Consider the following 16,474-nt stretch of genomic DNA (forward strand, 5'->3'; position numbering starts at 1 on the left):
TTAAGGATGAGTGCCTTGATTCTCTTAATTTTCCATAACTGATAGCCAAGTAAAATCTCCTCTGCAAAGCTTGCATGGTGAGCAGTTGCATTTTTGTGCAACAAAAGAGGAAAAGCAGGTTGTTCCACTGATTGCTGCAGGAGAAAGGTTTGCTGTGCAAGTAGCAAGATCACCCCTACAAAAAGCAACCCTATTGATTTCCAGAGTTCTTTCCAATAAAACCTCTCCTCCTTCATAGAGAGGTTTTAGTGTGTCCCCTGAACACTGGGAAAATAAAGAAACCGCATCTCTAACAACCAAAACTGAAGAAGATGGAAGAGAGAACATTGGCTGAAAGAGATTACCAACATAACCTTCATCCCCAGGAAGAAACAAGACCTAAGCTAAGGGGGAAGAGGAAGATGAAATCAGCAGAAAGCTAAGGACAAGCATGAAGCACCACCAGTATGAATGAGTATGTATCCACACATATCTACATCTTCCACAGAGATTCTGGCAACCTTGGCTAAATGATGATTTAGCCTGGCATCCATCCTTTCCAGCTCATCAGCTTGTTGAAGGTGTCAGTTCCCCTGCACTGCCTACAGGAATATTTTGACGGAAGTGTCACGGAGGACTCACTGGTGCTGTTGTCACTTGGCATCACTGACATCTTCCCTTTGTTTCTGAATCTCCTCTTCTTCCAGCTGCACTTCTCTCCTTTTTTAATCATTTTTTCTCCCCACAAGAGGAGATCTTCCATCAGTGCCTTCTGCAAGTGCTGCTAAGTGAACACCACTGTAATATTACAGAATTTCTCCATTCTCCTGGCAGGTTGGGCCTTTCCTGGGGCACACAAGATAAAACTGAGGGACAACTCTGAGGCAGGCAGAGTCTAAAGCTTTCATTGTAAATAGAGACTTCCTATAGAGCCATGAAAGTCTCTCCTAACACATGCATGCAGAGGAAAAAGAGAAAAGTTTCAGTAATTTTAGACAGGAGCCTTGTCACACAGACTAAACACTGACCAAAGAGCAACCAAGGATAATAGGAGTGTGTAAATACATAAAGCCTTACATGTGGCTAGGAAACTGACATTTAATCCAAACTAATTAAATGTGTTTTAAACAGCACATCAAAGACTTCTCAAATTCAAAGGCAGTGTCAGAAACAGAAGACAGGGAAAATAAACTAGACAGAGAAGTGGGAAGAACAAAATACGGGAATTTTGGTCTAGAAAAATTTGGACTATTCCAACAGGGAGAGGAAATAAAATCATCCAAATTTATTCAGTGGGAGAATGATGTTAGGAAAAAGGGATGGCTTCAGGAGCACTGGGAACCAGCAAACAGCATCCAAAAAGTCATCATCCTCCACACCCACACAAGGTAAAGATTGTCTCTTTGAGTAGTGAAGCAAAAGAGGTATTGTATGAAAAATACGGTAACTTCTAGAACTTGCAACATAACTTCAGCCTACCAGGAAAAGCCAGGCTCATAGTGAAATCATGCATTCAATGGGACCCAAGAGAATACTCAAGCAAGGCAAAAAATAGCTGCTCCAGCTTATTCACCACCCCTCCGGCATCCTGGGGACAACAGGGAGCTCCACCAGCAACCTCAGCGGCAGAAACTGCTCAGAAATACCCTGATGAAACACCCTGGGGGTCCTGCCCCTTCCCCAGGGCCTGTCCCCCCCACAGGAGCTGTCCTGGCTGGTTTTGAGGAGGGGCAGGGTGAGGAGCAGGTTCAGCCTCCCTGCATGGCCAAGGAAGCCACCACCAGCAGGGAACTCCAGGGCTGAATGCACAAAATCCAGGCTGGGCCATCCAAGCTGACAGGCTGGGAGAAGGAAAGAACAAATCCTGCTCAACTTGGCAAAGACTGTAACTGGGGAGGAACAGAAAGTACCTGGAAAAAGGAAAACTGTACAAAAGGGATTGCATGAGTGAAGGAGATGGGAGTGAGAAAAAAAACGATAACCAAGATTTCTTGGGCTCATTAAAAAAAAATCTAGAGAGACAGACCCATGAATGGAGTCATTTTTACACCAAAATGTTTCATACCTTAACAAGTACATGGCAGACCAGGGACAGGATGATGTAGCAGGCCTTTCCCAGTGGCTTCCAGCAGCTTCCCCTCAGCTCCATCCATGTGGTTTCACTGCCTGGAACAGCTCTGCTGCAGTGAGAGCTGGCTGATCCCTGAGCACAAACAAGCTGCATTTCCAAGCAGCCAGCAGAGCCCATGAAGTCCATGGGACTACTCATGCATAGCAAACACATCCCTAGGTGCTGGAAATGATGGATAGAGACATTTTTCAGCCTTGGCTGTACCACCAGAAACTTCTCTGTGAATAACTATTCTCATGCTGGAACAGAGACAGCCTTCACTATTGGTATTATTTGCTCCCAGGTCTGAATTGAGGCTTGAGTGCCTGTGTGTAATTCTGCTCCTTTTAGCCTGCCCTTCTTACCTAAATAACTGCTTTTGACAGTTTTTCAACTATCTCTGAAAGGACATTATATGAGCTAGAAGCAGCTGAGCCAGTGGAACAGCTTCATCCATCTTCCTCCTCACCTGTGTTTTGTTCCATCCTTTCATTTTTAACAGGCAACTTGGTGCATTTTTAAAATTAAGTAAAATACCCATCATCTTTGCAATATTTTCTTTAGATTGTTTACTTTAATTTTGGTTTCCCTACTTAATCTTTTTCACAAAGCCGTACGCATTTTTAAATCTTCCAAGGAAAATAATTACAAAGATAATCCAGCTGAGTGTAATCAAACTGCAGGGTTCTTTATTTTTCTGGCCTTTTAATTTAATTTCACATCCTGTGGTCTTAAAGAAATATTAGGATTATATCATCTTGTTATTGTTTAGATTACATGCCAGTAAAAATAGGGGGCAACCAATTATTTTCTTCCCCTCTGCCACACAAAAAAGTCATAGAGCACACAGAATATTTTCAAAATAAAGATGCAGGGGAAGATCTCAGATGAGCATGAGTTAAATCCCTAACTCCCAGTTTTCTGTCCTGTGTTTATTTGGTTGGATTTTTACATAAGCACAGTAACTGCTTTGATAAAGCAATCTGCTTTTAAAGTTTTTCAGTGCAACAATATGGATCCTGATGTGATATTGTAGCTTTCCCTGGATCCATACAAACCAGAAGTCATCCACAGAGTAACACTGGCAGAAAATCAGCGTGGGAGAACAATCAGTCAGCTGAACAACAAAACCACAACTGGTGTCTCTACCCCTGCAGGAGGACCCTGCCCCATCCTGGCAGCCAGTTTTGAGGTTTGTGGGGATCAGAACACATCTGCAGCAAGTCTGACCACACAGCTGGGGCTTCAGACCCCTCCCTGCAGGCACCCAAGTCCTCAGCACACATTTCTCCATCCTCTGAGCTGGGAAGAGATCACTGGCAGCTCTCAGCTGGCACAGCACTACCTGGAAATGGAGCTCATTTCCAAGCCAGGATGCAATTGTGGGGTCTTTGTAGTGTGTTTTTTTCCAGGAGTAACACATTGTGCTGCCCACAGGTATAAAGGAAAAAGGAAGCAATTTCAGCCACCAAGCAGGTGTAACACCCACAGGGCCTAAAGCAGCAAAGTCAGAGCTGCTGGATTCCTCTTTAAACATTTTCTCCTTCAAAATGGGGCAGCTCATGCCAACCCAACTCACTGGGGACAAAGGCTTGGACAGGTAGGGCTCATCTTGGGGCATCACTGTGTTTAGAACTTTCATTCTGCAGCTGTTTATCACAAAGACACATGGGTTGGTTTGGTCCCCATGCTGCTGCTCTGGCAACACTCAGTAGAGCATCACTAAAACCACCTCTTTTGGGTGTTTTTGATTAAACTGTCAGAGTATTCTTAACTAAGACAAAAAAAGAGTCATAAAGTTATGTCAATGTCTTGTATAAGTACTGAAAATTCTTTTCTGAGTGGATAATTTCAGCAACACGAAGTTAAAACCTTCTCAGAAAAAGAACACACTGATAACAGAGACAGGCAGTCTCTTCTTAGATTTATTATTTTGCACTTGAGGAAAGCAATCCCATGAGATTAATGGAGCAGATGTAAGTAGTTCTACTCAAACCTCCACAGTTAACATTTGTACTAAAAGTTTTACTACATAATAGGTTCTCTGTGTTAATAACCTGGCTCACCACTAAATATTTTTAAATGCCTACAAACCCAACAAGACAGATAGCAATCAGGCCATAACAGTTCCACCAACAACACAGGAAGGAGCAGTGAAAAAGTTTGGATGGAAGAGCTCTTATTTCTCCAGCATTGCCCTGCTGCCCATGTCTGCAGACTGGAGAACCCCAGAGTGTCCACCAAGACCACAGACACAGCTCCACCTTGCTCTGAATCAGCCCTGCTATCAAAAAATGTTAACAAAACAATATAGGAAATATATTTCAAGCCAGTTCTACACACTCACGTTTGTCCTAAGCCAGGTGTGGCTACAGAACTAATTACCTTCTCTAAAAAGAACCTTTGACATGATTCAGGCTTACACATTCTTTTCAGAAAGGCCTGAAAAATCCTCTTTTCTGAATTTCCTTGATTAAAATATAATGAGATAGTCTTGACTCTTCCAGGTACCATTTCTTCCCCAGGAAGAAATGGTTCCAAGACACTAATTTTTTTAAACTACTGCTTGAAAGCACCCTGTTGCATCTGAAGCAATGGCTGACTCCATTCTTGAAATAATTTTTTTGAAAGCTATTACAGTGGTGAGCTTCTCTTGAACTCCAAAAAGAAAACTAAACTGAGACACCACATGGAAGCTTCCTTTGCTCACAATGTTTGTCATACAAGGAATGTTGGGTTTACTTCAAGGGATGGAGGACAGGACCTTAGATTCTGCATTCAGTGCACTGGTTAATGAAGTTGCAATAATCATATTCTCCATAGAGTTTTGGCTGCCACTACAGCCACCTTCTTTCCTTCAAAATATGCTTTTCATTGTTCTCCTGCCCTTTTTCCAACTGCTCCTCAGCCAAGTTCTTGGAAAGCAACCACGCTTCATGTTTAGGATTTATTGCTAGTCTTCTGCCAGTACGGACACACACAAATCTCTCCTGTGATCATCCTGCAAAAGCAAGCTAAAAATACAGCAATTTATGAACATTTTGCATGTTATATGCCATCAGTGTGCATGCATCAAAAAATTCTGAGTGCATGAAAGGTCTCCCCTTTTGTCTAGGCCAACAGGAGGCTCTGCTTGGGCGCCACAAATAAGCTCATTTTAGAATTCCAGCCTACCTAAAAAGGGAAAAAAGCATTTGCATTGTGTTTCAGTGGTTGAAGATTTTTTTTTTTCCTTTTACACGGTAAATTTTGCGCTTTAAAAACTCTAGGTTTGACAAAAAACCACACTTCATCTTCCAAAGTGGCTGCTTTAAAACTAATGACTAAATTAGACATCAGAGTTATCATGAGAACTCCAAAGTGGTGAGAATTGTCTGCACAAATTTTTTAAGGATTTTGCAATTTTAGAGTCAAGTTGTAGTTCAGTTTTGAAATGTGTTTTGGGTTATCTGAGGAAGCTCATGCCCACAGAAGCAGCAGGAAACATCAGGGAAGGGCTGATTTTACGGCTGGGATGGAACAGTTCACGAGGAAGAGTATTCAGGTAATCACCATGCTTTGGTCATGTTTTCATGTTGTTAAATAAACCTGTTGCTTATTTTTATTACAAAGACTGTAGTTTAATTATCAGCCTCTTTGAAAGACTTGTCTTTTGACAGGCAAGAGTAGATTCAAGACTGTGGATACAACTGAAATTCTGGATTAGGATTGTTAAAGTTCCTCTGAGGCCAGGGGGACTCAGTTCTTGGTTTCTCCTGGCTCCTTGTTTCTGATGATGGCCTCTGCCACATCACAGATTTGGAAGGTGACCTGGGGCTCCCTGCCCAGCCTGGATGGCAGCTGGGGGATCTCCAATGCTCATGGCTGGGAGTTTCTGAGCCTCAGCCACCACTGCTGAGACTCAGGAACACGAAGGCTGATGGAAAGAAAGGGCAGTGAAATGGCTCAGACTGGCAGAGGGCAGGGCTGGATGGGATATTGGGAATTAGGAACTGTTCTCTGTGAGGGTGGTGAGGCCCTGGCACAGGGTGCCCAGAGCAGCTGTGGATCCCAATCCCTGGCAGTGCCCAAGGCCAGGTTGGACAGGGCTTGGAGCAGCCTGGGACAGTGGGAGGTGTCCCTGCCCATGGCACCGGATGGGATTTAAGGTCCCTTCCCACCCAACCATTCTATGATGCCATGAAGGTCCAGATAAATGTTTTATCACCTCAAAATCTGGGGTTCTTACTCAACCCAAAATGACTGCAATTGTTATTGTTTTGATTTTCTCTTTATGACTCTCATCTTTCTTGCCTTCCCTTCTTAGCTTATTCTTCTCCCCAGGCAATGCTAGATAGTTCCCAAATACCTATTTGGTTCCTATAATTAAACCAGATGTATTTTCTGTTCAGCCTGAAAAGGGATTAGTGATTTGTGAAATGGGACTTTGCATTCAAGAAATGAGAAATTACAGTTGAGGAAAAAGCATAAATTTACTCCTAATAAATAATGAATGGACTTTCAAATGCAGTAAATCTCCATTCTTGCATGTTCAAACTGACAGACTTCTGAGTATAACAAGTAACTTATGTGTAATTTTGTGTCAAAAACCTTCATATTCTGCAAAAATATTAAAATTTCCCGAAATTTATTCTCTGCTCAAAATTATTCACTGAAATGCATTTTTGTATGTGAACCACATTTACTCTTTTTGTTGCTCTAATAAGATTACTCATGTATCACATGGCATCAGCTAATTCTGGGTGTGCTTCTCATTGTGATCATCAGGATTTAAGTGCAAGTATTTGTGCAGCAGTTATAAAACTTGCCCCCTGGTATTTCAGCTAAAAAGCTCACTTTACATCTGGGGTGAAGGAACTTAGACAAGGGACTACAGGGGGAAAAAAAAAGCTACCAAGGCCAGAGCAAAAGAGTTGCAAAATTTAAACCAATATTTGCTATGAAACATTTGTGGTGGCCACTCAGCCCTACTTCTGACTCCCTGAAATGTCCTCACTGCTGGATTTCACACTGCAGCTCTACCTAAACCCCTGCTTGACACTCCTTTTGCTACTGAGAGTAGGTTTGTGCTCCCCTTGCAATTCTGACAAAACTTCTGCCTTTACTGACATTTGCAGAGTGGTTCCATCATTTCTCTCCTCCCAACATTAAGGACCACACTGCAGGCACCAACCAGCATGTGACTGAGCTAACACAGCTTTTGATTTTGACTTCACCAGTGGAAACACACAGGCACATACTTGGCTTAGGCTACACATTTCACCCAGCTAAATCTGTTGATGGAGTCTGCAGAACCTGGAACAAACTTATTTTTAGATACCATAATCTTCAATATATTAACTTGCTTTTACTCTTGGTCTTGCATATGTTGTCTGCCTTCTTCATCTGCAATGAAGGCCACCTACATTACTCACTGCAAATTTTAAAACAACTTTACCCACAGCAGCCTGCAACAATAACTGAAGTGTGGCAACCTATCTCATACAGCAATAATACTTGTGGCTCTGATGTCAGGTACATCATTTGCCCTTGTTCTTCCTTTGAAAAAATTTCATATCCCCTCCAAAAAAAAAAAAAGCTTTAAAATAAATTAGCACCAGGCCTCCAAAAATGTTGTTGGAGATTCATACGTGGTATAAAGAACACTTGCAATGTAGTTTGGAGGAAATCTTGATAAATTTCTGCCATTGGGATTATAGCTAACAGCTTCTTTAATGCAATTCTAACACAATAAAGCAACATGACTGTAACCATCTTCCTGAGAATGGTAGAAAAGGACCATAAAACTGAACGGCACATTTAAAATTACTTGCAAAATATCAGCTCTCTGTAAACAACACACAATAACTGTAATTAATACCAGTCCTTTAAAGTATTCCTAAAGTCTGCTGAAATCTAAACCAGTATTGTATGACTGGTAACAGCAACTGCATCCTAAACAACATATAAAATGACAACAGAAAATAAAATATCTCCATCAGAAGTCAAAAAGTTATAATTCACTGATCTGCTGAACACCTTTGCCCTTATTATTATTTGTAGAGCTTTTTTGGGACGATCTCAGGACTTTACTCTTTAGCTAAGCCTCAAAAGTTCAACAGCCTGTGAGTTATATAAACACTATTCTACAATTTGAGTTATTTTCCCAGCAAAAGGATCGCTCCAGGGGCGGACTATTTGAATGATCTCTCTTAGAAAATGAACGCAGCTTTACTCGCAGCTCCACAGCTCCGGAGTGGCCGGAGCTGAAGCCCACCCAAGCGGGCAGGCAGCTCCAGCGCTCCGGCGGGCGGTGGAGCGCAGGCTGCAGGTTGCAGCGCACCTAAAAACGCTCCAGCAAGTGCTCTCATGAAAGAAACTCTGACCAAGGGCTTGGAAAAATGCCTTATTTTAAGCAGCAAGCAAGTAAATAAACACAAACATAAAACCGGGCTGGAGCAGACAGAAGGCGATCGCGTCTTGGCAGCGATGCCGCAGCCGTAGGACGTGTTGCTTGTGCGCGGCGCTCCCGCTCCAGCCGGAGGGATGCTCCGGGCGGACGGGGCTCCGCGGGGACCCCGAGCCCGGCCCCGCCGTGCGCAGCGCCCCGCGGCCGCGGGAGGATTTCCGCCAGCGCGGGGAGAGGAAACCGCGTCCGCTCCGCACGGGGCGAAAGAAAGCGCCGGGAGCCCGATCCACCGGTGGCTGTCGGGGTTCGCTCCTGCGAGCCCTCGGCGTCGGGACGGGGATGCTGGGGGAGCCCCCGGGCAGCCGAGGGCGCCCCGCGCCGAGCAGCGGCGGCTCCGCGGCGGCGGCTCCGGCATCGCCCGGAGCATCCCCGGGGCTGCCCGAGCGCGGCGGCGGCCGCGGGGGACAAACCCCGCTCGGAGACCCCCGCGCCAGCCGCGGGCAGGGGACAGCCCCCAGCCCCTCCGGCCGGCTCCGGCCGGGGACAAACACGCTCGCAACAATGGGCATGTTTGCAGCAACATGATCTCACCTAATAACGCCGAATAAGGCAATGACTGTACGGGGAAGCGATACGATCCTGCCGGTCTCACCACACGGCGCGGAAAGCTATTTGCAGATTTGCTAAGCCCTTTTGAATGAATGCATCTGCAGCTGACCTTTAACAATAGACGCTGAAATAGCACAATCTGTGGGACCAGATTTGAGGGGGGGAGGCGGGAAGGGGGAAGGAAGAGATGGGTGAATATTGTAATCTCTGCAATCTCATTCACTTCCTTTCCCAAACCCCCGCGCACAGGGAAAAACAGCGGTATTTTCCTTTTCGCCAGGGCTCCGTCTCAAACAAGCCGTTTCCAACGCCGGCACGGCCACATGGCACCCCGACAGCCGCCGCCGGCGGGACCGGCGCGCATCCCCACCGGCGCCCGCCCGCATCCCGCGGGCATCGCTCCGCGGAGGGGCGACTGCGACAAGGATGCTCCAGCCCCCTCTCCCCTCCCGCCGCTCTCTCACCTTCCCTGGCTTTCAGCAAAACGGTGTTGGCAACGATGTTTTCCAGCTCCATTGACGAGCTCGGGCAGCGCAGGCAGCGGCACTGCAGCAGGACGTCACTCCGAGGTGCGGAGTCTCCGGGCGACCACCCGCCTCCTGCCCCTAGCGCGCTGTCCCCCCGCGCATCATCCCCGCCCGCCTGCCCGCCCGCTCCCCCGCGCTGCCGGGCGGAGGCGGCGCTCCCCGCACTGCCGGCTCCGCCGCGCCCCGCTACTCCATCCTCCGCCCCGCCGGCTCCCCCGGTGGTTTGAGGGCTCGGGCGCTCCTGCCTCCCTCCCCGGGGGTGTGGCACCGCGGAGCGGCCCCGCAGCCCCGCGCAGGCGCCGGCCCCGCCGGGCCGGGCACGCCGGGACGTGTAGTCCTGGGGCGGCCCCGCCGCACCTGGCGCCGGTTCCGCAGCCGTGCTGAGTCCGCAGGGAGGGACGGCCGCTGTCCGCCTCGGGGAGGGCGAGACCACGGGCAGGGGCACGGACAGGCGCCGGGCAGAGCGTCCCGGACCGTGGGGATGGGTGTTCGCCGCCGGGGATGCTCGGGGCTCCCGCGGTGCCGGCCCCGGCGCAGCCCTGGTGCCGCGCTCCATCCCGCGGTACGGGGCTCCGCTTGTCCTGCCCGCGGTCCCCAGGGCTCCCCAGCCCGGCTCTTGGTGCGTGTCACCCCCCGCAGGTGCCCACGCTCGTGGGAAGGGGTCGCCGACACCCGCAGATATCTCCCGCCCCCCGCCCTTCTCCTCGGGATCTCAAAAGCCCCCACAGAAGAACCCGAGGGAACCCCATCTCCCCCCACACCATTGTTTTCACCCTTGTAAGGAGCTGTGTGAAGCATCAGCCACTTGTGGAAAGTTTGTGAATTTTAAGCGCTAGATTACAACATAAGCTCTCCCCTGTCTACATAGGACAGATGCTCATGTCAGCATGATTCTGATTTTCCTAGCAACGGGGTAGATCGATTCATCAGGTCAAGCAATGAAAGAGAAATAAAAACGACCCATTACTCCCACTGACACTCTTCTTCCATCTATATTTGCATTGATTAAATCCACATGAAGCAAATCAAATTAACATGCACCTTCTTGTAAGTGGAGCACAGACACTACTCTTTTCTTCTTTTATTTTTATTGTACCAATTTATTTCTTTCCACAGCCACACAGAAATGGCCTGCAATAGCAGAGCTTGCAGACTGCCTAGAACACATTTTCTGAACATAGGAAATAGATGAGAAATTCATTTAATGAATAATACCTTGCGGGTAAAATTGCTACAATAAATGCCTTTTGTACCTGATTAAGTGTCAAAGGTTTGACCTTTGAAAGTTATTTTGCATAGCAGGTGGCATTGCTATGAACAATATTCCACAGCCTTTCTCCTGTAGCTTCAGAAAAACATTCAGCTTTCAGAGCCATTCCATGTTGAGGTTCCTTTCTTTGTAATACAAGTTCTATACAGCAGCAGTTGTGTCAGTAAGTACCGGAAGATTTTTCTCTGATTAAATAATTCTTGAGGGAGAAATTGCTTCCTGGAAACCAGAGCCTTAGCACTGAGATGAGGCTCCTAAGGAGCATCTGCCCTGCTTGTTGTTTGAACTCTTCTGTGCAAGCACTGATGTAAACAGACCAGATTATGCTCAGTTCTAAGTGCGCTTCACATCCCTGCCCAGCCTCCCACTAATGATCATCATAAGGACAATGCAACCATTGCAACAAGGCTGATGGTCGGTGGAAGACAGAACTTTTTCTATACAGAATGTTTTTAATGCCACAAGCAACTCCTCTCTCCAGAGGACAAATGAAGGCATGTGTCTAAGTGCCACTTTGTGAAGCGCCACTCGCTGCAGCAGCACTGGGATATTGCTGTGTCTGCTGTGCCTCAGGATGAGACTGGTCAGTGGGATTTACCTTCATGGGAGACTCCCCAGGGAGCACTGACTGTGTTTGGTGAGTTATTTTTATAGAGGTGCCTGAATGAAGAGGGCAGATCTTGAAGAGCTCAAGTATGAGTTGCACTGGAAATCAGCACGTGCATCGAACAGCTGTACTGCTCCTCTTATCTCATATCTGTATGTACCTCGAGATATGCGGAGTCACCCACAGTGTTGCCCTGTGGCACAAAAGCATGACTCCAATGTGCTGATGTTGCCCTGTATAGTTTCAAATATTTAATGCCTGAAAGGGCAATCCTATTTATCAAACGAGTTACGACAGATCTGTCAGGAGTTTGGAAATGCCACGGAGCTACCTAGTGTTCGTGAGCGGCGCAGCTCCCGCAGGCTCCTCGATCCTGGCAGCGGGAGGCACGCTCAGCCAGCTCCCGAGGGAGCAGGGACACGGGTTATTCCAGCAGGAGCAGGGACAGCAGTGAGTGTGCTGGGACACAGGGGTTATTCCAGCAGGAGCAGGGACAGCAGTGAGTGTGCTGGGACACAGGGGTTATTCCAGCAGGAGCAGGGATAGCAGTGAGTGTGCTGGGACACAGGGGTTATTCCAGCAGGAGCAGGGACAGCAGTGAGTGTGCTGGGACACAGGGTTTATTCCAGCTCCTGTGGGAGCAGGGACAGCAGTGAGTGTGCTGGGACACAGGGGTTATTCCAGCAGGAGCAGGGACAGCAGTGAGTGTGCTGGGACACAGGGTTTATTCCAGCTCCTGTGGGAGCAGGGACAGCAGTGAGTGTGCTGGGACACAGGGGTTATTCCAGCTCCTGTGGGAGCAGGGACAGCAGTGAGTGTGCTGGGACACAGGGGTTATTCCAGCAGGAGCAGGGACAGCAGTGAGTGTGCTGGGACACAGGGTTTATTCCAGCTCCTGTGGGAGCAGGGACAGCAGTGAGTGTGCTGGGACACAGGGGTTATTCCAGCAGGAGCAGGGACAGCAGTGAGTGTGCTGGGACACAGGGTTTATTCCAGCTCCTGTGGGAGCAGGGACAGCAGTGAGTGTGCTGGGACACAGGGGTTATTCCAGCTCCTGTGGGAGCAGGGACAGCAGTGAGTGTGCTGGGACACAGGGGTTATTCCAGCAGGAGCAGGGACAGCAGTGAGTGTGCTGGGACACAGGGGTTATTCCAGCTCCTGTGGGAGCAGGGACAGCAGTGAGTGTGCTGGGACACAGGGGTTATTCCAGCAGGAGCAGGGACAGCAGTGAGTGTGCTGGGACACAGGGGTTATTCCAGCTCCTGTGGGAGCAGGGACAGCAGTGAGTGTGCTGGGACACAGGGGTTATTCCAGCTCAGCTCTGCTACAGGGCTGCTGAGGGTCTGCAATAAATGTGTGTCTGTCTTACACATCTACATGGAGAGCAGCGATTCTGACTCCATGCCTGTCGGGAAGAGCAATGGAGGGGTGTTTTTTTCAATATTATGTTAACTAACAACTCCCCTTGTTTCTAATAAATCTGATTCAGTGTGGTGCACTAGGACATGGAAGGAGGTGTGCTCACTAGCACTCACTAGCACTACTTTGAAAAGCAAAATCAAGGTGATTAGTGTGTAGTTCCACATTAGTCCTCACTGCATCTCTCTTTTCTACTACATTTTTAAAGTCTGATTAAACCCCTGGTATATGACACAGGCCTGAGATGGATGGCCCCTTTCATGGATGTGGCCCCCATGTATTTCCACTGCACACAAAGTCCATCAGTTGGCTTTTGCAGAACCCACTGCAGCATTTGGACTCTTACCTCATGACTGCTTCACAGCTATCAGTAGCTTCATTCTCATGTCATCTGGTTCACAAAACCAACAAAGAAAATTAGGAGGAGGTAGATTTATTTATATCCATTTTCTCTTGTGGTGACACAGTCCTTTAATTTCAAGCTATGTCTGCACCTGATTTAATGGAACAGTCTGTGAGTGAGGGAGAAGGAAACAGGAGACCTGTAAATCTGTTCCACTGCTTATCTGACTATTCACTCTTGTAAAATGGTTCTGAAATACCTGGACTCAAAGACAGGGTGCCAGGGAAGGAATGCAGGGAAGGAATACAGGTCTCTTTTGCTGGCCTAAATATCCTGATTCAACACTTGAAGGACAAAAAGGAAAATTTAGTCTGAATCATATGCAGAAGCAACCAGTATTGGAAGGAAAAAAATAAAAAAGGAGAGGCTACCCAAAATTATTTCATATTCTGAAAAATGCGCTTTCTAAGGTGCTTTAAAAACATGCTTTCAAATTTCCATCTGAAGCCATTCAGGAGAAGCTCCTAAAAACCTAAAAGTGCTGAACATCAGGGTACAGCAGGGCCGGCAGCCATCTTTCCTTTATGGCAAAAGCGAGGTTTGTAAATGAAACGCCAACACCGAGCGAGCCCCAAATGCATCAGTGTAATGGGAACAGGGAAGCAGCAGCGAGGCTCAGTGTGATATTCTGAGCCACTCAAGGATGACTCATCGGCAGGGTGGGCTCGCACAGCTCCAGCCAAACACGGCGGCAACACACCCAGTTTGATCCTGGCTCCAGAGAAAGCGCTCGGCCTCAGCACGGCCGCCTGCACAGCCAAGGGTAGGAAGGACCCCATGGTGGAGCAGATGTCAGAAAGGCTTTTACCTATACTTATCAGCTGGAAACATACCCTAACAGCAGCTATCTCCTCAATCCACGTTCTGACACTTAATTCATGCAGCAAAGCCCGTTCATGATTAGCCCTAAGCTGGATTGTGCTTGGGATTGCTTCTGAAACTTATTGGTATGAACGGGTGAATTCTTTCTCCTCCTGCTGAGCTTGGGTATCAGCAGGTGGGAGCACACAGGCCTGTGAGAGCATTTGCAGGCAGCTGGAAGATTTTCCAGCGCCCCTGTGTGCAAGGACAGAGGCTGCCATCTACCAACAGTCACGGGGTGATGCATCATGTTGCCGAAGCCAAACTTTTTGCTTTGGTTTAGATACAAATGTTTGTGCCTCTATTCTTTTTTTTTTCCATTTCCCAGCTTCTTTTTCAGTTATCTATTTCCTCAAGGTAGAGGACAAATGATTGTTACAGCATTTCAGCACATGGAGTAACATAACCTTCTAGAAATTGAGCAGATTTTATTTTTAAACAAGCAGACATATGTATCCTGACATACTCTGCACAGAATTTGCCACTCAGTGATCCACAGCAGCAGTTCTGATTTGGGATTTGCTTATCCTTTTCATCAAGTTTAGAGAGAAACAGCTACTTTTCCCCTAAAATTTTGTTGTGTGAATGGTATCTTTCAAAGCGCTCTTTAAAATCTAACTTACAAAACAATAATGGAAACAACACACAAGCATTATCTGTATTTTTTATCAACTGATCTTGTAGTTTTTCACCAGAAAGACATAGTTAACTATTTCCAGATAGGAAAAGAGAGGCACAAAATGGAAGCAGGCAGATAAGTATCCTCACCAAAAAGAACATTCACATCTTCCATTATCAATTCAAGTGCCTTTTAGACTACTCTGCACCTTGTACAGCAACTTCTCCTTAAAGCCTGCTGAAATCCCTGGAGAGTCTTTCAGCAACTTCACATGTCAATTTGAATCACACTTAAAGACAGCGAAGGAGACAACCAACAAGATCTGGAAAAAGATGTGCAAATGGTATCACTGGGTAGATTGATTTTGAGCTTTGGATGTCAATAAGAACCAGGTTTAGCAGCTGCTTGAGACTGTGCCAGAGCCAGAGCTGAGGAAAAAGGAACAACTTTTATCAGGTGCACTTTGGCAGTGACAAGGTCCATCTTCAGATTGCAGGGATGCTCATTTTGCAAAAGCAAAGTGGAAACTACTCCCCATTAAATGGCAGTAGTTCAAGCTTTTGCACAGAAGTCTGAGAAGCTGAATTACGCTGCCTCCATAACAAAGCATGAGCAATATTTCCCCACCTGCAAGCCAAGAGTTTAAACAAAGAGTTTTAAACAAATATAACTTTCCGGGGATGGGGGGAAGGGCATTGGTTTAGAATACATCAACTTAGAAGTTTGGTGAATAATCATCTGTGGATGAGACAGCCATCCTCAGGAAATCCGAGCAACAGCCCTTTTCTGGCTGCCACAGTGCAGCTCCCACACCTGAGGGAAAGGAACCCAGCCACCCCTGGCACACAATTTGCTGCCCAGCCCAGGGCACTCATCTGGGTAAACAAATCTCTGTGTCTGAGGGCATGTGCCAGGTTTCAGACACGGATGCAGTCATGCCATCCTGCACTGCTCTGAAAAGCATCAGCCCAGGTAATGGCTGTGGGTTTTCTGCTCTCCACCTGCAGCTCCACAGGTGTCCCAGGCTCAGCTGCACTGCTCACTGCTCTGCCTGCAGCCCTCAGCAGCAGCACAAAGCCCTCCCACACCTCTGTCCTGGCCACAATCTCCACAATCGCTCCTTCCCTCTCCTAATCCAAGGCTGCAGGCTAGGGCACAGTTCACCCACACTCTACCTGACACACTTTCTAATGTGCAAATTGGTTACTCACTTCCACTTTCATGTTTTGGGCAGATAACATTATTGTGGCTGCTCTGCTGGGAATTACTTTCTTTTTGAGAAGATTTTCAGAGCCAGGTTTCCAGCTGTCATTGGCTACATCTGGATTAATAAATTCAAGGCACCAGTGACTGAAATTTGCCATGATGTTAAAAGTCCAGAAAGCACACTTTTGGACAACACCAAATAATATTGCCCTTAACAATTCCTAGGCATAGTAGAGAGTTAATACCAGCTGGTTATCAGCCCTAACAGGCAGGTTGAACATAATCCTCCCTCTTTTGAAGGCTCAGAGATTCCCTGTTACAGAGGTGACTGGACCATGCAGACGGATCAGTACTAGGAATAAGTTCAAAAGTGTAGATTTAGCATTCATTGAGTTCATCCCAGGGGTAGCTGACATTTCTCTGGCTGCCTTTGGCTTTGCCCCCCTGATGCTGATGGCTGAGCTTATCCTGCTAGC

The 16,474-nt window shown here is 47.1% G+C and overlaps 1 protein-coding gene across 1 annotated transcript in view; it reads right to left on the reverse strand.

The window, feature by feature from the left end:
• The window catches only part of GRK5 (G protein-coupled receptor kinase 5), a 156,199-nt gene extending 146,498 nt beyond the window's left edge, over positions 1-9,701 (reverse strand). Inside the window, exon 1 of the mRNA XM_063163111.1 lies at positions 9,551-9,701. Within this exon, the coding sequence (XP_063019181.1) occupies positions 9,551-9,602 (52 nt within the window). The 5' untranslated portion in view covers positions 9,603-9,701. The remainder of the gene's footprint in view (positions 1-9,550) is intronic.
• Between the last annotated feature and the right edge of the window lie 6,773 nt (positions 9,702-16,474).

Source organism: Melospiza melodia, chromosome 9 (genome assembly GCF_035770615.1).
Source record: "Melospiza melodia melodia isolate bMelMel2 chromosome 9, bMelMel2.pri, whole genome shotgun sequence".
NCBI classification, from domain to species: Eukaryota; Metazoa; Chordata; class Aves; order Passeriformes; family Passerellidae; genus Melospiza; species Melospiza melodia.